Source organism: Myiozetetes cayanensis, unplaced genomic scaffold (genome assembly GCF_022539395.1).
Source record: "Myiozetetes cayanensis isolate MyiCay16 unplaced genomic scaffold, myiCay2020 scf9, whole genome shotgun sequence".
Taxonomy (NCBI): Eukaryota; Metazoa; Chordata; class Aves; order Passeriformes; family Tyrannidae; genus Myiozetetes; species Myiozetetes cayanensis.
This window is the reverse complement of record NW_026088185.1, coordinates 5,963,839-5,988,324: the sequence shown is the minus strand read 5'-3', so window position 1 is coordinate 5,988,324 and position 24,486 is coordinate 5,963,839. Positions and strand designations below refer to the sequence as shown.

The 24,486-nt window shown below is 40.9% G+C and overlaps 1 protein-coding gene across 1 annotated transcript in view; it reads right to left on the bottom strand.

Moving 5' to 3' along the window:
- Positions 1–24,486, bottom strand: part of SPAG16 (sperm associated antigen 16) — a 371,328-nt gene that overhangs the window by 111,914 nt on the left and 234,928 nt on the right. The window contains exon 14 of the mRNA XM_050340454.1: positions 5,539–5,604. Within this exon, the coding sequence (XP_050196411.1) occupies positions 5,539–5,604 (66 nt within the window). The remainder of the gene's footprint in view (positions 1–5,538; positions 5,605–24,486) is intronic.

The following is a 24,486-nucleotide window of genomic DNA, read 5'->3' as shown; positions in this document are numbered from 1 at the left end:
TGGTTCACTGCTGGGGCACACAGGTCTCAGTGATCACGCCTAGGGACTTTCAGCTATCATGCTCCCAAGGAAAAGCATCTGGCCCTTGGGTATTTCACTTTATTACAGAGCCCAGGTGTGAGCAGGCACCACATTAACCTGGGCATTGTCTTGCATTCACAGCACTGAGATGAGATAGAACTACTGGGATCCAGCAAAGGGTGTGTCCTGCAAAGAGGGGACCAAAAGCACTGAGCAGGTGGGAATGTGCTGCCTCTTACAGAACATGAGGCCTTAAAGTAACACCTGCAGACAGGCAGATATCCATCTTGGAATGCCAAAGAAATCCTGTCTTCACAAATATCATCATGGGGAGAAATCACTCTCCTTTTCAAAGAATCACAGACTGGTTTGGCTTGGAAGGGATTTTAAAGCTCATCCAGTTCCAAACCCCTGCCATGGACAGGGACACCTTCCACTAGCCCAGGTTGCTCTAAGCCCTGTCCAACCTGGCCTTAGACACTTCCAGGGATGGGGCAGCCACAGCTTCTCTGGGCAAGCTGTGCCAGGGCCTCCCCACCCTCACAGGGAAGGATTTTTTTCTTATATCAATCTAAACCTACTCTCCTTCAGTTTGAAGCCATTCCCACTCCTCCTGTCACTCCAAGCTCTTGTAAATAGTCTCCCTCCATGTTTCTTGTCAGTTCCCTTCAGGTCCTGAATTTCTTGATGGGTACTGAATTAATTTCTTGATGGGTTTGAAATAGTTTCGTAGGACCTACCAGTAGGAAGAAAAACAAAAGAAGGTCTTCTAAAACCTAAGCTTCCCCACTTTTGTTTGGGTGAATCTTATAAGATACTTCGTGATTTACTGAGATTACCTGCATGGTGACAACAAGCACCAGAAGGGATTCCCTGGGTTAAAAAAAAAAAAAAAAAAAAAAAATTAAAAATCAGACTGTGGTAAATGAAAGAAAGATATAAACCCTGAGGCTGGAGGACAGAGCTGCTTTGGCAGAATGAACTGATCTCACATCTCATAATGCACAGGGTTGAAAGCATAAAACAAAAGAAGGTGGATTTTCTTGAGCTGTGATTATTTTCAGAGTCAGTAAATTTGATAGGACCAAACTTAAAGTATCTGAACAAATTTGTGTTTATTATTTATATACAATATATTTATATATTTGATGGAGAATAGAAAGACTGGTTAATTCCATGTTTTCAAAGGCATCTTGGGCCTTGATTAAGCAAACTGCAAGACTAACAGATTTTTTAATGATTTTTCCCCAGAAGAAACTATAACTGGGAATTTGATCCAAAAATAACCCAGGAAGACAAAACAAACAGACAGTGCAGGAACTGCATTTTGTCTAATTTATAAGTGCAGAGGTAAACTCCAGCAGCAGTTGGTGCATTTCCTGACACCAAAGGTTTCTCAGTCACCATCATCTGCTGCATGGGATTTTTCTCTGACGTTGACTTAGCGAGGTGTGTGACACCTATTACCAAGTTTTTCTTTGCAAATGATCTCTGATAAGAAACCTGAACTGGTGATGGGAAACTGAATGACACAAATAAGGGGTGACATTTAAAAATCAGGCTTGGATTTTTTTTTAAGTTCCATTGAAGGGCCTCTGCTGCAAGACTGTCTCTTTTCTCAAGGACATGGGGATACAGCACCCTGGCAGAGCCACCCCTTATAAACCGATGCATCATGGATTTCCTGGGCCTTCTGAACAGTCAGATGAGCCCCTACATTTTGGAGCTTCCTCATAGGAAGAGCTGGAGGAATATTTTTACTTCTAAACATATTCTTATTTATCCAGCCTTCTACACTAAGACTGATATCAGAGTTGGAGAGCAAAAAACTTTAAGTGATGGATGGATCAAGAATGGATCAAGATGGATCAAATTCTTCTAGAGTGATTTGAGAGCATGTTATCTGGTCTACACATAATGTGTAAAGCAGGCACAGACTGTGAGTAACACTAGCATCAGAGAGGATGGGAAGTGATTTAACACGATGCCTGGCCGAGGGAAGGGAGTATTCCAGGAAACCTGCTTCCAAAAACAGGGAATAACATGCTATTTCAGAGAATGGATGTGGAAGGGGATTCAAGCACAGTTTTCTCAGTGTTTCACTATTATCAGAAAGAGCTTTTTGCCAACAAGTGAAATGAGGGTATTTTGACACAGATTTTGTTCTTTGCCATGACATGTTCTTTGCCACACAGATTTACTTTGTTTTACTTCTAACAATGTTCGGTGGCCTGAAAATGGTTAAATAATGATAATAAAATCTGTATTTAAAATGTAATTCAGTTCTGTAATTATATTTCTTATGCATGGAGACAGAAATAAACTAGAGGAAGAACCTATTAGCCCTTTTGCATGTATAATTGAACACGTTTGATATTACTTGGTAACCTTTGTAAGCAACTGGCTTTTAGTTTATGCAAAGAGGTGAACACCTTGAATACATAAATAACAATCAGAGCAGATAGGTTTTTGATTTTGTATTCTGTTCTTTTCTTGTTTGTGTCTGTTAGATGCCGTCAGACATCCCTGGCTTTATCTGGCTATCCATAGAAACATCTGAGAGATCTGACTTTTGCATCATTTGGGTGCAGTAATGAATAAGAACTGACATCAAATATCAATATTATTGGCCCAGCTAAATGGTAGCTGACATCCAACCGGACTGCTGAAGATGTAAACAAAATTGAAATTTTGTTTTTGTTTAAAAACTGTCTGACATTATTTGCCCTTCAGTAAATCAATGGAAGGATGACCTAAATGCAGTTTGCATTTTGGTTTGGGGAGGTAAAATTGGGCCGTTGCTATCAAGCATCTTTTTTTACAGTCTTTTAGGTTTTCCTAAGATGACCTATAATTTCAAAAATACCTCTTTTGTTTTAAAGAACCTTGGTAATCTCTGTAATGGCTCCTAAACCTGCAGACATCACACAAACACAGCATGGCAGACACAGACACAGGTGAATGATAATTATACTCCTATTGGAGACATGGGAGTCAAAGGTGTTTATTAACTTTTAGGTGATTTTAGTAACATTACCTTTTGGGAGGAAAGGTGCATTTTTCTACGTCCTGAATTCAAAAGCTACGTGGGCTTTGCTCACATTTTCTCAAACGTTCCACAGGTCGAGGACCAACCTTGGAAACTGCATCATTTTTATGGTGCTGAAAGTGTTATTTGCAAAGTCCTGACATAACAACAACTGCAGAAGTTTCTCTCAGGGCAATGTGAATCTGGAGATCCCACGTCCCAGCAGGACAGGCTCCAAAAACAGGCACGTTTCAGGTGCCAAGCTGGCAGTTGTGTTCCATAGAGAAAGGCCTAATTAGGGAATCTCAGCACTAATAAGAGTTCTGGCTGCAAATGTTGCCCACTTAACAAAAAATTATTAACTACAGTTCCATAAGCATGGTACAGTAAATAACTCAGATTTAATCAGTTTCACAGAGTTTAATAAGGATTTATTCAGTTTGTGTAAATGCATTATTCCTTTTTAGCTTCTTCCTTGCACAGTGCTCTTTCCCTAAAATATCCCTTAATATTTGGACACACTCCTTGGATGGCTTTCTGATCTAACTGGAAAATTTGTTCCTTGTTCTTGTGTAATTAGAATTTCATGTTTTTTCAGAACTGCTTTTGGCACCAAGCAGCCCAAGACATGATTACCACAAGCCCACTGAAGTGACTGAGGAGCCTACTTAAACTGACCTCTAACCCTGCAGAAATAGGAGTGAATCCCTTGGGATCTTTCACCACTACAGCTCTGCACCCACAGAAGCCAACCCTATGGGCAAGACTTCTGACAAAGCATGGGATCTGCAGATCTATGGTATTAGGATATTTGAAAAAAAAAAAAAGTGAAAAACCCCTCTAGGTAGGATTTTGTCAGCAATCCCTCTTCAGTTTTGCCTTTTCAGACTTCTTTGGCCAGGTATAACCACTATGTTGGACAATTTGTCCAAACAGTCCATGATCAAGGTCCAAAACCTTTTCCATGTAAATACTGTGGAAAACATGAATGTTTCTATAAAAACATGGTTTCCTCATAAAGCATGCATCTTTTAACAAAAATGTTGTCTCTCAGAATTAGAACCCTAATTAGCTTGCTTAGGGTGGAATATTTTAATTTTTTGGTGGGCAAGCACTAGAGGGGAAGAAAATAGTTCTCTAGTGCTGTATTTGGCTGCAATATAGCAATTGCTTTGCCAGCCTAACAACTGTTACTTGCACAACTCAGGACCACTACTTAATTTTTCAGTGGTTTTCCAGTACATGCAGTTAACTTATATAACTGCAATCACAACTTCTGAAATTATATTCCTCATTCGGTTGGATCAAAGCTGATCAAATGTTTCCATTTTTACTAATTCAACCATTGAGAATGTCAACCAATTATTTTAGTCTAGAGTTTAATGCCAGCTGTAATATTCTTTACCAAGATCACATGCTTATCTGGGAGATTATCAGCACACAGGCTTTCAGCTTCCTCTTAATCATTACAGTCACATGAGAGCATGAGGCCCTTTGCAAATTAATACATTAAAGGCAGTGCTACAGTATCACTGTAGTATTTCCCTCACAATTCTTGCTACTGTTCTACACCACAGTGTTTCAAAATACTGAGAGGCAGGTTGTGCCTGTCAATACAGATATATGCACGTGGCCAAGAAAGAATTAAGATGCCTTAGGAATTCCTATTCCCTCCTTGACATCAGCTTATCCCGCACCTTCTGCTCTGCCAGCCCCTGGGGTTTGCCCTCTAAACACACAGGGTTAGCATAGCAGTTGGGAAAGCAGCAGCTGATACTGAACAAGAGGAGAATATTCAGGATCTCCTACAGGAAAAAACAGTACCTTGCTCTGCCTGTAATGAAAGTGTCAGTGGGAGCACAGAGAGCAGGAACACCGCTAAAATATTTTTCAGGAGAGATGGGCTCTGAGAGAAAAGGCTGAGAGTGGTAGCAGAAAGCAGCACATGCCTCACCACTTCTGCACCAGTTTTAAAGAGCAGTGTGGCCCAGAAAGCCAGAGGAATTGTACATCACAAATGTTTTGATCATTTCAGAAAATTTCCTATCACCTCAAAGAAGCATTTGGGAGAAATTCCTTCCCTTCCATGGTTAACGGGCATTCAGATCTCAGTGTGTCATCCATCCCAACCAAAATGGTTCTTTTTAGACAACAACTGTAAAATTAACCATCCAGGAAAAAAAACTAACAGCAAATTTCATTAAAGAAAGTAATTAAATGACCATGACAAGGGTGAATGGCTTAGACACCACACACTGATCAAAGGAGAAACGGAATAGGAGCAAGGAGGGGGCAGCTTTCTTTGTACCAGCCCCTGGGTCTGGTCTGCCTGGCAGGTGTGTACCACTGAACCACCCTAGAAATCATTACCAATACTGATTTCAGCCACAGAGGGATCTGCTTCACCAAGAGCATCACAGCATGTACCAGAGCAGAGAATATGATGATTAAAGAATAAAAGAAAAAGGAAACTGGCGCTCAGAACTTACCTTCGTGTTGAATGTAGCATGGTTGCAGGGATGCAGGTGACCATGGAATGTATAAACACGGAGACCCTGGGAATGAAAAAAAAGAGAGCATTTAAATAAGTTATAGTGATATAAATTATTCTATACCCTTGTTGTAAACAGAAAGACCTGAATTTTATGGCTGCGTGCAAATCAAGACACGTCATGTGCTAAAAAACCTGTTCCTGGTTGCTGGAAGAGGAACACATTTCTCACAATTACTAAGGATATATCTCCTTACTTCACACAATAGCCAGCAGAAAAGGTGCATTCAAATACCACAAAAGAAAAGCCTCCCTTGCTGGAGGGTTTGAATTAGAAGGTGTAATCGCTCCTTCCAAAAGACTGAGCTCTTGCTCTCAGGCAATGCCTCTTGATATTCCACACACACCATTAAAGTCTTCCTCAAGGAATTACAGGCACAAAATCAAAATTAATTATCTTTTGTCATCTTCCACATTAGGCCATAAGTGACCTACATAGTGCAGTAACATATGTCAGGTGTCATCACTGATCTCTGGCTTGTTCTCCCAGTACAGGAGCCATCCAACCACAGTATCTCCTGCTGTAAAACCTAAAGTCTTCAAGATGAGAAGACAGGGGGAGTAAAAAATAGATGCCTTTCTCTGTTTTCACAGAATTCATAGGCTTCATGGGTAACAGAACAAAATCCTTCCTATTAAAAGTGAAACCCAGCTTTGAACAGTGTAATCATATGCTGAAGAACAAGTTTTCACTGTAAGAAAACATTTGACTGACACTGGAATTGAAAGGCAATTTGTTGCATTTTTCTGGAGAGATAAAAAAAAAAAACAAACCCAAGATCTGAAATTCCACCACTCATCCTACCAGTACTTCCTTGCACTTATTCCAACTTGAATCAATCTCTGAGGAGCAGGGGAAACAGGTTAATCAGACCTATGTCTTGCTTTTAGAGTTCATATCATCAGCTTAATCCCATTTTTATTTTCCCAATCAAAAAACCCTGAAATCACTCCTGCTCTGACATAAGACATTTGAATTATCTTTTTTACTGACAAAACCTCCTACATTTTATCATCAGCACGTTTAGCAGTAGATTCTCACTGTTTGCAACAATCCCTTTCAGAAGGTAGTTAATGAGGTTTGACCACAAAGTAATTCAGGAGGGACACTCCTGGATAACGCTCTGTGGTTCATATTACATCTCTGCACCACTCAGGAGAACAGTCCAACAAAACAGCAGTTAAAGGGGATTAGATTGCTGCTGTAAATATCTCAGGGGTTAAGAGCAAAGAGGGAAAAGAGCTATTGAGGCTGAAGAGCAGTGTTGACGCAGGAACATATGGGGATTCATTATCTGCAGATAAATTTCAGTTGGAAATTAGAAGACAGTTCTCAAACACTGAGATACAAAAACTTATTTCACTCCAAATACTGGGGATAAAAAAATTGTAAGAAGCTGCTTGAAAAGCCTGGAAATAAATGACTTTCTCCTGTATGCGATCTGTTGCCTGAACTTGCAGACCAAGGAGGTTCTTTCCAATTTTGCTCATGTGGCATTAGAATACAAATCTCTCATAAAGCCCAGCATTTAATGCTTCACAGAATTTCTTCTGTTTAAAAAAAAAGTCACCAAAATAAGGCAGCAGGCTACCTTGGCAAGCACCAATTTGTACCTTATTGTATTTTTAATTTACCTTTCTGTGTTGAAGTAGTTTCTGCTCTAAGGCCACAGATGGTACTGCAGTCAAACCAGGAAATTAGTATTAAACCCATGGAAGGATTGCAAGGCAACAGGAGGACTAGGCTGTGGACTATTAAAAGCACTATATTTAAAGAGCAAGCACACCATCCAATTTCAGTATAAAAAGGTTGCCACAGCACAGTTCTTGGGTCCTCCACAGTTGTCAACAGAGTTACAAGGGGAAAGAGTTCTAAAAATCCCTCACTCAAAGACTTTGTATATTTACAAGTTAGATATTAGAGATAGGTTGGATCTCAGGGAAAGGTTCTTCCCCCAGAGGGTGGTTGGCACTGAACAGGCTCCCCAGAGCAGTGGTCACGACCCCAAGGCTAACAGAGCTCCAGGAGTGTTTGGACAACGCTCTCAGGGACAGAGTGGGATTGTTGGGGTGTCCTGGGCAGGACCAGGAGCTGGACTTGATCCCTGTGGGTCCCTTCCAACTGAGGATATTCTGTGATTTCTAAGTAATAAAACATGAGCCAATAAATGCTGATAAAAAGAAAACTTAGATAATTATTATCCAATTATAAATTCACCGCTGGAATAGACACATGATTACACAAAATTCCCTAAGACTGACAGACAAATGAAATGTGATAAAGCTAAGAGGATAGGAGATAAAGATAACCATGTGCATATAGGTAGTCTAGCAAAAAAATGTCAAGGACACAACATCTACCTTGTGGCCCAGCAGCAATATCGATTGTCCCCAGCCCATGGTAACAAACCAAGTGTCGGTGCATGCTTTGCATGTCAAAAGTAGCCCTTGTAAAATAACTGCTACTGCTCAGCAGGGTGTAGTATTTACCCTCAGACACACTCAAATACCAATATACACACAGTAACCTTTCCCCAAATACAGAAAAAGCATGCTGTCACAAACCAATAAAAAAGAAAACTGCATGAATGCTGTGCCAGAGAATGAATGTTAACTTTCTGATTTCCCTTCTGGAAGTCAATTCAGTATAAACCCTCTGAAAAGGATTTTAATAAAAGTAATAATAATGATAATAAAAGCGAGACAAAGGCAATGGTTCTGTAAAGTGTTTCTCAATACTATCGCTGAAACTTAATTTCCAAAGTGCCACTTTATTTTTATTCAATCTGCAGCTCGTGTTTTCTTTATCAACACCACGAAATCTGAGCTTGGCAGACATACATGCCATAAAAACAAAACTGGAAAGCTTACTATTTAGCTGTAATGTCCCAGAAGAAAAGCACACAGTAATAAATATTCTGAGAATTTACATTAAGACAGCAGTGAGCTTCCAGCACCAAGAGCTCAGCGGTAAGTTAATGACACTCCTTTTGCACATGCATTCTGCTTTTCAGTCCTTAATCATAAAATAACCTGCTCTAACACCAGCAGGACTCCTGCTCTCCTTCATAGGATGTGGAGCTGAACAGTGTCCACAACCAGCATCTGCCATTCAACTGAATTCCTTTAAGGTTTGAGATGAGCAGGGCAAACACCTGGGACTTTTATCACCAGGAAGAGAGCAGGGGGAAAAGAAGGAGCTTGATGTTAGGGGAGTTCTTAGGGAAAATTATGGTCCTTTGCTGGTACCCTGAAGGTCTCCCTGCCCACTACCCCACTGACAGAGGTACCTATCACAAACTGAGAATGGGAGAAACAGCAAAACACCAGGGCAGGACTCTGCAGGGGTAAAAAGGCCCCTTTTCCCCACGTTTAACCCATGGGGTCTGTCCAGTCTGCCTTGCATATGACACTCTAGCAGTATAAATTATGGAGAATGCATTATTATTGTTGTTAACTGAGTCATCAGGTCTTGATTGAAATATTAATGGAGGAAATCTGAGTTCCATTCCCTTCCTGAGCTGCTGCCCAATTACATTAATAACCATACATTCTTCCTCTGCAGGAAATACACAGATAATAGCAACAGTCAAGGAAAACAAAATATGGAGTGTTCTGCATTGTTGAGGTCTTTTTTTAAAAAAATTATTATTCCCACATGCACACATACATATAATTTTCCAGTTTGAAACCCAGAAATTAACATTAGAACCAGCAGTTAGAAACACCCCAGCATTATGTTATGGAGCCTATCAACCTCTCAGCTGCCACTGAACACAGGCATTAATTGCCTGCCTTGGACTGGAGCTACCCAAGAGACTTCAGAGAGAGAGGAAACATTCATTTTCTAAAATGAAACCTGTTACTGTAGAGAAGCAGCCTGATCTTTGGAGCTACAGGTCTGCAAACAGTCATCCTGCTGGAGAAGTAGTTAAACAAGGTTTCTAAATTCAAATTATTTTTTGTTCTTACTTTCACAGGATAAAAGCCCAAGATTTTGGAATCGATAATGAAATTCTGCTCTAAATCTTCCCTATTGTGTGTCCATATAGATACACAAATACAAGACAAGACAGGATGAAGACAAACATAATTAATGCTTCTTTGCATTGGAATAATTAAGTTCAACTATTAGGTATGTAAAACAACAGCTGAATCTTCCTGTACTTATTTTAATTACCATTTCAGAAGCAACAAAATAAAACTCCCTAACTTAACAAGCCATACCCACACTGCAAGCACCTCTGGAGAAAACACACAGCCAAAACCAGTTGAGCATCATTTTAAAACTACTGATGTTTTTTAAACTCTGCTGTTTTGTGTTGTGGGGTTTTTTTTCTGTATTTTGAATGCCTTACTATACACGAACATCTCACATGAACAAACTTAATTTGCAAGTTCAAAAATCAAGATAACAAGTCCATTAGGTCAAGCTGGGTGTAATATACTGGGCAGAATAGGTAATTATTAGTCTGATAGGAGCTTTTAGATAACAACATCTGAGTGTGAGATTTATCTAAACAGTGTTCAGATAGGAGATTTATTTGTAATTTCTTGGTTCATTTAGAAATTAACTCAAAGAAATAATGTTCATTCAGAAGGACTGTATTAAGAAAAGTGTTCAAACCATGAAGCGCTCAACTGTGGAAATGTTCACCTCATTCTCTTTATTAAAAACAAACAAAGCCTCCCAACAGTTGTTCATGAAAGGTTTAATTGTGTTTGGGGGAAAATGAAACTTCTGAGCTCACACAGGTAAGATTTGCCCAGCAAGTCAAACAATGTGATGCTTAGGAAGCTCCCTTTGCTAGATCTGAAGCATCATGGTCGGTGTACTGGGATTACTGGCTACTGCCTCACTGGGAAGGTCTAACCTTCCTCTCCATCTCCCCTGATGAATCTGGCCAAGGGCTTCCACTTTCACAGCAAAGTGCAAAATTAAAAGTGTGAGTCCTGCTCAGTTCCCTGCCTCGTTCACACCACGGTCTGTCAGCCTGGTCTGCCTGCGCGTGGCATCGCAAGGCACCGGCGCTCCAAGGGGAATGTGGGGCTTATCCAGCAGAACTCTGGCTCTGCAGTCCCTCAGCCCGCATTGCTCCCTTGAAGGAGGTACACTGGAAACATCAGAAGGAATCTGGATCTCTTCATGAGAGCACGAGCTGTAACAAGGTAATTTTTAGGAGAGAGTAAACTCATTGTCATGTGATATGACAGGTAAACAAAAAACCTGGAGGAAAGAGCCTAAAATCGCCTCCCCCTTCCACCTTTGCAAGACAGCTCCTTTGTTTCACAGCCCCTGATAACTCACTGCAGCAGTTTCCTCAGGCCTGTGTGTGTCCCTGGCCAGGCCAGCCCAGCCCAGCTGCTCGCAGCGAGAGCTGCTCTCCCTCCATCTGCCCCAGCCCTTCTCATCCAGAGGGCACCACTCACAGCAAAGCAGAGACGCTTCCATCTCCCACCACCCCCCGCGGCTCCGAGGGCATGGGATGGACAGGAGCTGTACAGTAAGCACTGAACAAATTTGGAAAACAATTCTACCATCTGTCACCACAGGTTTTACTCGATAAGCTCGAGTATAGAACCTTCAGCATGAACTTTGCTTCTGTTCTCATCTCTTGGAATATATCCGGGGGGGGGATAATGTGGAGAAGGCTGTTTCTTAATGTTAGACCAAGGGTACGGCCAGGACATTACTCAGATGTTCTGTAACCCTGTCTTTGGGGAATACAATTAACCTGTGGCCACCTTTGTGTGCCTTTTTACATGAGGATTCACAGAGGCAGGGATGTGCACCAAAACTGAGGTACATCAGCTCTTGGGCTCTTTTTTAAAAAAAAAATTAAACCCACTTTATTCACTACATCTTCCTAAAGAAACAGAAAACAATTTTAAATCTCTCTAAAATGCATGAACTTATATAACAACTTTCATACCATGAAACATTACAAACTTGAGAAACAGCATTTTTCTAAAGCTGGTGGGTAATAAAAACGAGGAAGGGAGCTCTGCCTGCCAGCTAAGCCCAATGCCCCACTTTTCATCACAAACCAGCCTTCCTTTCACTTCAGTTAGTAACACCTGCTGTTAAACATAGGGAAAAAACTTAATTACCTTCCTCTGGAGCACCCCTGAATTATCTCATTTCTGTAGGTGTGAACTTTCACCTGAATATAGCATTAATATGTCCTTTGCACTGATCACAAAGTTGTATTAATATTTTTTAATTGGGAGGAAAAGTATGTTTCTAGGCCAAGACCTTGTATGCTAAATCTGTTCAAAGTGAACCTCTAAGGCTCTCCCAAAAAACACTAAAACCAGGAGTTTATAGTAGAAATGCTGACAGATTATATTCCTGCCAGCATAATATAACCTGAGTCTAAGATAAATGTTTCATAAATTAAAGAAGTTGAAAAAAAGCTCCTCTGTTCAGCTTTGTTCTCGAGATGAAAGTGAATTATCTTTTTGTCTTCTAGTGACACTTGGATTTTTGTACTGCAGTCTGCAGAAAGCTGTAACCACAGGCAGTATTTAAACAGACATGACCGTGTGGGATTCTCTCCTCACTCAACTCCTGTAAGAAACATCAAACTCCCAACTATATAAGGAAGAAAAAAAGGTTTTATGGCAAGCAGACACCTCCCTGTACCTGCTTCTGTGAAGAGAGAGAAATGTCATCTCTAGTTGAAGAGATCACACGTGAGCACGGTCCCACCGGCACAGCCATGACAGACCATCCAGGGAGGGGGAGGGAGAAATTTCTTTTCTGGACCCATCATTCCTTTAAAAGAAAATAAATAGGAAAAAAAAAAATCCCTTGGGGATATTGCCATTCTTTCCCTAAAAGCAGAGCTGTGTGTCACTGCCCCGGCTGATCCTGGCACACGGCTCCATTAACAGAGGCCACCGTGCCCTCCTAAGCATTTGAAAAGCCGGGGAACAAACATCACCCTGTCTGTGCCAGAAAAGCCAAATTTGGGAATTGCGTTTCTCCTATCCGGTGTAACTCCTGGAGTTTAGATGTCCCAGCAAGGGAAGGATCAGCGGTGCAAGAGCAGGGATGGCCAGGGAAATGGAGTGTGCTGGAGCCTGTTAAATGCAGACCTTGCAGTTTAAATTAACTTGCCATTCCAAAACACACCAACCATTTTCAGGAGAGCAGTGCCTGAGTGACAGAAACCTGGTAGGGCTGCCTAACACTAAACATCATGAGCTCTATTGCTTTAAAGTAGAAAAGATCAAAAATATGAATTATAAATGAACAGAAGTTGCTGGTGGAATATAACTGGAAGAGTTATGAGTGTAGTGCAAGTATAGAAAAAATACACAATAATTTCTGCTGGCTTTGAAAACTAAATTATCTGAAGGCAGAATAAAACAATGAATACATAATTTAATTATATATAAGAAAAAGTGAGAGGACTACACGTTGGAAATCCTTTCTTTTTACATGACTATGAGAAATTGAGTATCAGTCTGAAGGACTTTGGTGCTCTTAAAACCTGAAGCTCAGTTTTGGCCCAAATGCCAAACTGTTCCTTACTGTGAATTCATACCAGAACAATGTTGCTTGTTTTTTCCTAGCAGGAGAAAGGAAAAATGAACAGGCTTTAACTGTTAAAGACAGTATATAGAGAAAAGCAGCTACATACACAACTGTGATTATTAAATAAGACAAATGAGGTGGCCCAAAAGTTTCAAAAACAGAAAGAAAAAAGAAAAAGATGAAGAATTTCTTCCCTTCAAAGACTCAGCATAAATCAAGAGCAAGCCAATAAGATCAAAGTTATCACTTGTCTGACAGCCATTGGGAGAGTGTTTACTTCTCTTGCTATAAAGGAATTTGTAAGCCTGCTGCATGCACAGTGTGAATTTTGTTCTGGCACTCACTCTGCATCAAATGCATCTCAGCCAAATTTCAAATGGCAGATGCACAGTGAAAATACCAAAACAGGAACAGCAAAAAAGGGCAAACCTCACAGAACATGTCTGCAGTTCTGCATCAACCTGCAGCTGAACAGCTCTCCTGAAGTCACGTTCTTCTGGGATCTCTATATCCTCACTAACCAAAAGGAAGGGAATGACTAGTTCCCAGTGTAGGGGGCTTGGCAAAGACACCAGGATCTGAATAGAAAGGGAAAGCACACCACTTGCTCACCATGATATGTTTTTCCCAACTATTGCTGCTATGGGAATAACAGGGTTGTTGATCTGAATAACCAGGATCAGAGAAGAGAACCCAAACTGTTTAGCTAGAAGCACTAGAGAAGTTATTCATTGGAAAAAGAAGTCACTGAAATAAGAAAGTACAATAAACAGTGTAATTTTAAAAAGTCAAAATTGAAAGAATAATAAATCACCAGCGTCTGAGGAGAAAATGTTGCAATCAGCTTTTATAAATACACTGTCTACAGATTGTCTACACCAAATCCTGCTTACACCATCTACATATTCTAAGTGAAATGAGGAAAAAAAGATAGCAAGTGCCTATCAAAAACAATCCTAATGTTCTGTAATTTCAATTTCAGAATTTTGTAATGATTCTAACTCAAACTTAGATCAGTATTCTCAGAAGCAAGATTTTCTAGAGAAAAAAGAAAGTGAAGCAAGAAGGTCTGCAAAGCTATGGAAATAGTTCCATCTTTTAGTAAGTCTGTTGGACATCTAAGTTCTATTTAGCTTTCAAAGCACAAATACTAATTGCTATCTCAGTATGCCAATAATATGATGGTTAACTTTCTTTGCATTTAGGAACAGGCAAAATTTGTCTCATAAACTTGCATGCTTCATATATTATGGGCCTTACATGTTTTTTTGGTGTCTTGCTAAAATACAGATTCAGTGTGAAGAGACATCATCCTTTTTGTCACTGCCTTCCACAAAAGGGGATCACAAAACGAACCAGATCTGGGCCTTACTGAAGCTAAAGAGAACATTATTCCCAGTTTCACTCCTGGAATGAGGACACTGGGCAGTGCCTTGGCATGAAAAAACTTCCACCTGATGTCAAGCCTATGAATTTACCTTTGCCAATAAATATGATCATGCTCACACCAAAGCTGTGTAAATACACCCTCTGACTCTGGCCATGCAAAGCATTCCTGCTGGAAGCACCTTGCTCAGTCTCAGTCTGAGGATTACCAGCAGTACTCTCACCACAGCACTGCTGCCAGTAAAAAGTTGTCTCCAGTCTTGGTAGAAATGGAATTAGGTAAAACACCAATTCTGAAATTCCTATCTGCTTTACAGTTTATTGATCATTCCACAGAATAATTATTTTAATCATTAAAAATGCACTCTAGTGGTTTAGCTTTGTTAAGCTTAATAATATTTCTCAATAAACTTAATGGCTGAAATGACATAGGAATAAATATATTTTTTAATCCATCAGTGTTGGCTCTGTAACTGGTGACTGGACTTTCAAGACCAGAGAGTACAGAACTACTTATGTCACCTTCAAAGCAGCACATGTAGGGGGCTGAAACCAGAAAATCTTTACTGGGAATGTTCCACAGCAAAACAAATGTCATAAAAAGTTGTAAGTACATACATACATAAATATATAGACCTTCATGTGCAAGAAGATAAATCAAATTTAAAAAATATGAAAAAAATTATTCCGAAGCAAGAAGAACACTTCTCCAAGAATGTTTTTGTCAAGGGTGATAAAAACGTTAAGCAAGTGAGAAGCAAGAGCTCTTCATCTGTTTTAGCACCATTTTCCCAAGGTGCTCACATCAGGGTACAAGATTGCAGAGATACCGAAGAGAAGCAAAACTCCTGGCAGCCTTTTCAGAGACCTCTTATAAAACTGCAGCATGAGGTTACGTTACCTTTTAAATTAAAAGAAGTTTCTTACGAAGTTCAGCCTGTCAGAGTTGCAAGAATTAGATCTGGGACCAAATGTATTATGACTAAGCTCAACGCTGTATAAATATTAGATCCATTATTCAAACAGCTCACAGGACACCACGAGCTTGTTTTTACGGTGACAAAAACTCCCTGTGAAATCTCTTTCCCAGGATGTTTTCCCCAGTCAGGGCTGTGGCTTGGGCCCCTGTCTGAGCAGCAAGGAACTGTAAACAGCAGGGTCCCACTGAAGGAGGTGGGTCATGTGTGCAGACTCAGACAAAGCAATGCCAGTCTCGGGGCTGGTGAGTTATTAACAGCAGCCTGCTCTGTAATTGTCGCTGAAATAATCTCATTGACACATACAAGTTAGGAAATAGAGGGCTCATTAACAAAGCCTCCAGCCTTTATTAGGTCATATAAATAACCAAGAGTGCCTGCAAAAGATCGATTACAGCCTTTAAACGTTTACAGAATCAGTGTTTAATTAAGACAATTTTAATATGCAAATCAAGCCTAATTCTCATCATTTGTTAATGTTAGTCTGCCTGGGTTCTAAACAGCTTCAGCTGCAAATATGGTAACATGATCATATTTCTGTTGCCTTTTTTTTTTTCTCCTAAGAAGAACTGCAGAGGAAATGACCAAGTTGTGCTTCCAGTGCGTACAAAGGCTTTCAAACCCGAGTTTCCATCTCCTGTTTGAGGATGAAGGTCAAAAAGTGCTCAGTGTAGCAGAAAATCTAGTGGAAATATTATGCATTTCTTCACCCACTATTTTGTAGAGTGCTTTAATTAATGTATTTCCTTCAAAGTACCCAACCCCTCCGGGAGCTCCTTTCAATGCAGTGATTGAACGGGTGGGTTTCTAACACAGGCCATTGTCACTCAGAAGCTGATACTGGGACGTTTTTCCTTCCTCTCTCCTCTTCCCTGGCAGTGGTGACCCTCCAAGGGTGAGAAGCCACAGCATTATGGCAAAGCCCCTGGAAATTCAAGTGTGAAGAAACCAAGAGAACAGCACAGCCTTCAGCAACGTGATGGTAGGAGCAGCCAGGGAGGAATACAGAGCAGCAAGGGAGAAAACAAATGTCTATTTGTTCCTTGAAAAGGCAAATTAAAGCCTCGAAGCCCCAGTGAATTTGTTTTGGGAAAGAAGGTGGGGCAGCTGCAAAACAATTCTGGTAAAAAATCATTCCCTTTTCCTGACAGTGCTGCTCTCCTGCCACCAGATGAGCCACAGAGATTAAAATGAAGGAAGAGAACCACCCACCGTTGGGCACTGTGGATTTGTTGTTGAATGCTTTACACACTGACAGCGGGGAAAATATGAAATGTTCCTGTTTGCAACATTTTATGATATGGAAAGTCACTTCTTTGGTTTTCTTTGCCATTAAGTTTTCTTTCCTCATATTCCCAACACTTGGGAGCCTGTAGCTGCCAAGCCCTCAGCTGGCTGAGGGTAAAAGGACAATTTTCTGCTTGTACTCATTCTGTAATATATTTGGTATTTCTAAGGAAAAGAAGTCCTCGTAGAAAGAAAAAGAAGGATGTGGAGTTACTGTAGGCCATGAGTCTTTCAAGACAGAATGAATAAACCTGTAAAAATCAGAGAAGGAATAAAATACAAGAGGCAACTTGAAAAGCCCCCAGTTCAAATGGGAGCAGAGTGGCTTTCATCGGTGTCTTGACTGATTTGTGGATGAACAGACTTCACACAGGAACTGCATTTGGGTACAGCCATGGCTGGGGAGAGATCTGTCAGGCAGTCACTTCCCAGCTCCTTTCTGGAAGGTGCTTTCTGGAGGCAGCCTTGGAGAATGGGGCATGTTCAATAAAATCTGGGCTTGCCATTGCTGACACAGCACGTCCACAGAGCAGGGAAGTTCGGCTGAGGGACAAAAACGATGGGGAATATCTGCACCTGAGGAAACCACTGAATTTGAATCGAACTGAATCTTGAAGGAATGGCCTGGAGTTGTATCAGGGGATGTTTAGGTTGGATACTAGAAAAAGTTCTCTTCCCAGAGGGTGGTTGGGCACTGAACAGGCTCCCCAGGGCAGTGGTCACGGCCCCAGGGCTGACAGAGCTCAAGGAGTTTGTGGATGATACTCTCAGGCACATAGTGTGACCTTGGGGATGGTCCTGTGCAGGGCCAGGAGCTGGGCTGGATGACCCTTGTGGGTGCCTTCCAACTCAGCACTTTCTGTGTGATTCTCTGTATGGGAGTGAGCAGTGCAAAGTTTATTCTTCCTAAAGGTCTCCAGTAACTTTTATGAAAGATGTTGACACTTTCTTACTTCTCCTTCATGAGACAAAATGGCCAGGATTTTCCCAGAGCCTGTGGAAGCTGGGATTTCAGTGGAACTTTGCATAAGGATTGAAACAAGTATAGATCCAGGAAATACCTGCAAATCCGAGAGCAGGGAAGAAAGACTGGAAATGAAATGCAAACTTGGGCACATCTAGTAAGCTTAGTGGAGAGGTTCTGTGCTCAGACACACCAAGAGCTATTCCATCAGGACTAGGACAGGGAAGGCAAGAAAGGAGGAGCACTTCACAAGATCAGTTCATACCAACATTGCTGCAGCGCTGCGATGCTGTGTTGGCTGGTTTTTCTTAGGGGGTGTTTCCCTAAAATGTAAAGTCAACAGCCCTGCTGTGTTTCACATGACAGTAACTGGTGGGATAATTCACAGCTGAGGGTTCACAGTCATTTTCCTGGTCACCTCCATGATACTTTGTAACACTGGACAGTCCTTTCTGTTCCAAAGGAAACTTCCCAGACCATGGAAAGTGCTGTGCCCCGGGACACCTGCTCCGGTTTTCCAATCCATTTCCATACAAAACCAGTTACTTGTGAGTAAAGTTCTCTAATGGAATAGGTAGCAATGCTGCCCGTAACTATTAGCTCATGTTCTCAAGTCTAAACTGCTATTCATATCAAAAAGACATGGAATATATTTTGACATGTTTTATGGTCTCATTATATGCAGACAAATGACCATTCAATTTGTATCCTGCTAAAGGTGATGGAAAGGCAAAAAATTCCCCAACTCCCTTCTGTCTCAGCAAGATGAAACAGTACCTGACTCAGACACAGATCTGATAACTTTCCATGATATATAGAGATAACTCACAGTAGATATTACTGTCAAAACCCAGAGAGTTTTAAAAATGAATTCAGAAAAAAATTATCTGCATTAGACATGCACATCAACAACTCTGCTCCATAACAATGTTCAGGCATCTTCCAAATTAAATGCTGCCTCTTATGTAGAGATCTTCTCTGGATTCAATCATTTCAACATCCAAGTTCAAGAACATTTTTACAAGAACTATCATAAATAAAAAGTACTACTTAAAAAGCATTTACAGGCTGGAACAGGTTAAGCCTCTCTTGAATTCTTACTCTCCAACAACAACGGAATCAGTGCCCATTTCACAACGAGGAGAAAGGGAAGTCCCGTGACATGAAACAGATGAAAGCTGTTGGAGGAACCCTGACACTGTTTGAGCAGAGCAGGGCAAGCCTGAATTTCATTCCATTCCTCAGATACACTGAGCACTCAGCACAACTCTTGGACTATTATGTGCTTTGCAGGTGAAAATTTTTAACACATGATTTTGATTAGTAAAGAATGAAAGACAACCTTTGTCTTTTCAGAAGACAAAAAATTATATATTTTTCTAAATGATAAGTGCCTTCTTTGATAAAATTCTTTCTTAGAGGTTTGATTATAAACCCCCAACACAATATTTTCATTTTTGCTCACTCTCCTTTTTTGTCTCCCTCATCACTAGGGTCAGCATGCACAGTTATTTCTTAATCTGGGAATCAAAGCTCTTTAATTATTTTACTGGCTTTGTAATTTTTCAGTTTAAACCAGATCTTTCCTGATTACTGAAAGACAAACAAGTAAGGATACTTTTTTTTTAAGCCAGAAAAAATTTAACATAACAAAAACATTTCACAAAAAGAAGCTCAAAAGGAAAATGCACAAACCACTTTAAATGCAGATGACCTCTAACTTTGTAATCCATCCCTGCAAATTTTCAAATAAAACTCTAAAATCTCAACCTGCAGGGAAATCTCAGGATGCCCATGTCTTCAAGCCACGTGTGGAGGATCTCTTATCCACAGTTAGCAATATACGACCAGAGGAGCCTCTCGGGTCTCGTCAGGATGTAGATCCACCCATGGGACATGACAAGATGGCACAAGAGGTATTGCACTATGAGAGATCACGTTATGTTCATTTTCTCTTCAGTGAACTGAACTGCAAATAAATGACCCAGAAACCAGCAGGAAATGAGGACATATCACCAACAGGGTTTTATAAATATTATTTGTTAGAAGACGTAACTCTCTTGACGATATATGACCCGTGACTAATTTCAGGGGGTCAAGGTGATCTTTGCCCTCCTCTGTGTAGAGTATTATTCTTCTCTAGAGAAGTTCAGAGGTTAATGAATAAAGTGCCAGCAAAGAAGAAATGAGACTAAGCAAGAAAATACTCATTCTCGGTCTCTGCTATAAATAATGCTCTCATTAAAATTCTGCCTTGGAAGAAAGGCAAGTCCATTAGTCTAGGAGCTAATTTTTACTGGCTCCTTAGATGTATGCATATTAAAAATTCAGCTTTTATAATTGCCAGCCATCAACCACCTAGTCAGTGCTGTTCTTGGAGTTTTTAATTATTTACTTCATTTGCATAGACACTCCAATTTATGATCAACCGTTTAGTTATCAAGGGACAGTTTTAGTAATTCCTCTTTTATGTTTTTATTTATTCCTTCTGTATCCCTTGCAGGAGGGCTGAGAGGACCTTGCCCAAGGTGTGTGGCAGTGGGATGGGCTCAAACTGGCACCTGCAGCCTTCCTACACTATGGCCACACTACATGGAAGCTTCTGAATACCTGTGTCCCACCTCAGAGCATCAGAGCAGGGTGCAAGGACAGCCCTCCTGGCCCCTGCCTTCACCTCCTCTTCCTCAAGCTGCTTGTACCTTGGCCTCAAAAGGGGAGGGAGGAGCTCACACCTGGGAACTGCCTCTAGCCCTTTGCCCCAGAGCTGTTCGCCTTTGGGTTTCCAGGCTGGGGATGTGTTCTCCTCCTCCCACAACCTTGCTCTGCTGACTGAAGATAAAACTGCTGCAAAACCTCCTCCAGTACTGCCCTTCTTCAGTATCAACAAGTCCCAGCCTCTGCTTCTGAGCAGACAGAACACCTTTCTCCTCAAAATGCTGTCTGTCCAGTTCCTTGGACACACAAAGAGGACAAAAACCATGGGACAGCTCAGGCTTTGAAAAGACCGAGTTCCGCAGTGGCAAAGGACCCACCCATCGCACCGCTGCCCCCGAGCAGCCAGGCTGCATTCCTGCTGCCAACGCACTCCTCTGCTGGACATCAGCCCCCCAGGGCACCGCTGGCCCAGAGCCAGCACTGAATCTTGAAAAGCCACCCGATTTTTCGTCCCTCCTTAGAAACAACTAAATTATCGAACGCAAGACGTGCCGTTTCTCTTCAGCGTTCAACGGCAGCTCCACAACAATGGGAATGATTGATTTGTAATCCCTGGTATCGCTGTGTCCTCCCTGGGCACCATCTCTGGCGGCGTTGTGCAGACAGGATACCAGACAGCAAACGCGCAGGGAGCGGAGCAGCCTTGCCTGGCAGGAAGGGAATTGATTACCAATCCCTCTTTCTGCCAGGCAGAATTTCTTTGTTGCAATTCATACTTTTCAATGGGCTGTCCACAGACAGCCTGCAGAAGGCTTTGGGGGAAGTGAGGGCAATGACACCAGAGATTACAAATCAATCACTATTATAGAGCCTTTTATTCAGTAGAAGCTTCAGAGTAGAAAACAGATACCAAAAAATACATAATACGTCCTGACTTTTTGTTTGCTGTTTCCTTTCCCTTTTATGCCCTGTTTTCCTCTTGACTACACTGCTTTCTCTGCTTTTGCTGCTTTCACTTCCATCTTTCCTACTACTAATTTTTTGTTAATACTTGATTTTATCTTTCTATCGTCTTTCTCACTCCAAGCCTTCCCCATCCATAGTTACCCGATATGGAAGTAAAACACTATCGACGCACCTGACGCTATCATCTTACCTCTTGTTCAATCCCTGATCCCTCCTCTCAAAAATGGGACAGTAACACTGACAGAGAATGGAGCAAGGTCTCACTAATGTTTTCCTGAAGCCATCACTTAGATCATCCTGCCTGCTTTTGGTCATAACATTATTTAGTACAACAGGATCTACAGAATGAGGAAAAAAGGTGGCAGAGAGCCTGGCAAAAGCTGACTGTCATCCCTCAGCCACAGTATAAAACATCAGAGAAAGCTCCCCATCCATCAGGGAACACCCACACTGCTGGGCACAGAACATGACACCCCTCAGGTGGGACACTTCCCACCAGGGCATTAGTTCTCTAAGGGACACTGTGGGTGCTGCCAGAAGGAATCAGAAGATGCTGTTATTCCTGAGCTTTCCCATGAGACCAGTCCTGAGCACCCAGCACACGACTGATGTCACTCACACTCACACTTTTTAATTCATGTCCTGTTATTAATAAAAGTGTTGTCAACTAGAACAAGTGAGGTAGGTATTGACAATGTGGGATTTTTTTTTTGGGGGGGGGGATCGGGGTGGGCAATAGACCTTTTTGAACAATAAGCCTGATCATGGAAAAGGTCAGTTTAAATATATCAACAGACACAAATTTGGTAAAACAAATATCAGCAGTGTCGAAAACCAGCTTCTAAAAAGATTTGGCTCACTGAATCAAAGCAACTTGCTATTCTAAAATATCACTAAATTTAAATTTAAGTATATTTTTAGGAACTGAAAAATAGAGCATAATGGTCAAAGGGGAATATCCAAAATGTAGACACTACAGTTTGGTTTTTCAGAGTAGAGATTTTATCCACATAGTGATACACAGAAAGTTTTCAAACTATTGACTTTTCATGCTAATCTCACAGAGTGCAGGACACAGCTCATGTCAGTCACCCTCCACAGTCAGATGAATGACCAGAGCCAGAGAGCAGCACTTTCCCAATAACCCCAGGGCATCAAAGCACTGCCGAGTCCAAGGTCTGGGCTCTGCCCACCCCAAAAGTCCCTTTTGGGACTGAACTCTCCCTGCTCCCCCAGGAGATGAAGAATTTTCACTGGGATGCTGCCTAACCTGTGAGAGAACCCTGTAAAATAAAGATGTTTCCACAGAAATATTCGGACTAATCAGGTTTTTATCATTAAATTCTCTTCCTGCAGATAATTTTCAAACCATGTTAAGAGTGATTTTGTGTTTAGGTCTGTAAGACATCCTTAGCCTCTCTAATTATTTGGAAAACTATATACAACAATAATTGTGTTTTCTCTATTGACTCAACTATTGGAAATCTTGGGATTTACACAACATATTTCTTTTTATTATGCCATTTCTGACAGTTGAATATTGCTGAAAATAAATAGCAGGTGATTATTTAACACTCTCTCACTGCACATTACTTATGAAGATTGTTCTAAGTTGATAAAGACAGAACCAATTTATCTAACCAGAGTTATTTAATACCAGAATGGATTAGCTTTATATAATCAGATAGGCAGAAACTGTGGAACTCTTCTTCCCTTCCTTGTCTTAAATTAAGGAAAAGAGGGCTACTCTAGAACAAGTCAAAACATTGGCTTTTATGCCAGAAAGAACATGTCCTCCTTCAAAATCTCTGCCAATTTGGTGATGCTCAGAGAGCAATTTGGTGTTATTTAGAAAATTTATATTATTAGGCACCAATAGCAATCCACGTTACCTGCACCTAAAGAATCAATCATTTCCTCTAAGCTCATATACAAAGGAGAAGAAGATTTATTGAAATGGAAAACAATTTTTTGTGGGTTTTTTGTCTGTGAATGCTGGCAGAAAGCCACTATTTTTCTGAATCTGTAATTTTATGCCTCTGTGTTCAGCAGATGTTTATCTGAATTATTTGAATCTGTCTTTTCTGTTTTAGACACACTTAGTTTTAAGGAAGATCCCTGAGTAACAGCATACATTAAAAGTTAATTAGGAGGAAGTTAAAGCAGAAAGAATTACTTTTTTCATACCCCCAGGAGACATTTATTTCATTTTGGCAGGTTAAAAAATGATAAAATTTGAAATAAGGTGTGAAAATTGGCAATGCATATTTTTAGGGAAAAGCTTTATTATCCACTTCCCTACATGCTGATTAGGAAATGCAATCCACTTCCTAATACTGAACGAGTAAGTAATGTGAGTTGCTTCATTAATTTGTTTAGTAACCAAACTTTCAAAAGTGGTAAGTCAAATAGAAGGCACTTAGGGGCTGTCACCAAAAACCAACCCATTTCTGAACATTACACTCACTAGCAGACACTATTTACTGGCTTTTTAGTTATTATCAGTGTGGAATAATGCCTTTATTGTTTTAGATTTAATATGGCTACTGACACTTTACATGGAGAGCAGAATATATCTAGAAAAAGGTGTGCAGCCCCATCCTTGTAGACACACAGTTTTTAACTTGCAGGTGGGTGTTCGAGAATCATTTAACCCTCTTTTATGGCAAGTCACACTCCACTGGAAACACAAGGATCTAAATTCAAAGTACAGTCTTGATATGAATATGTGCATTTTTCCTCCAGAGAAAGAGTACTTTCTGAATTAAAAAAAAAAAAAAAGTAATAACAAAAGAATGTTATTAAAAAAAAAAAAAAAGCCTTAGCTACTTAGAGCTGCAAAGCTGCTCTAGTAAAGGCATACAATTATTCTTCTGAAAGAACACTCTCAAGCTCCAAAGCAGTGCCCTGATTTCGGGTCTCAGAGACTGAGCTGGGGAGGAGAGGAGGGCACGGGTGCCCCCAAGGCTGAGCAGCTGTGGGGTGTCCTCTGCCAGCCCCGACAAGGCAGTCCCCTTGGGGACACCCCATCCCTCTCCCTGCCTAAAGCCAAGTGCATCCAGCTGAGCTCCAGCACAGGGGGCATGTCTGCTGCCGGCAGGGGACGGG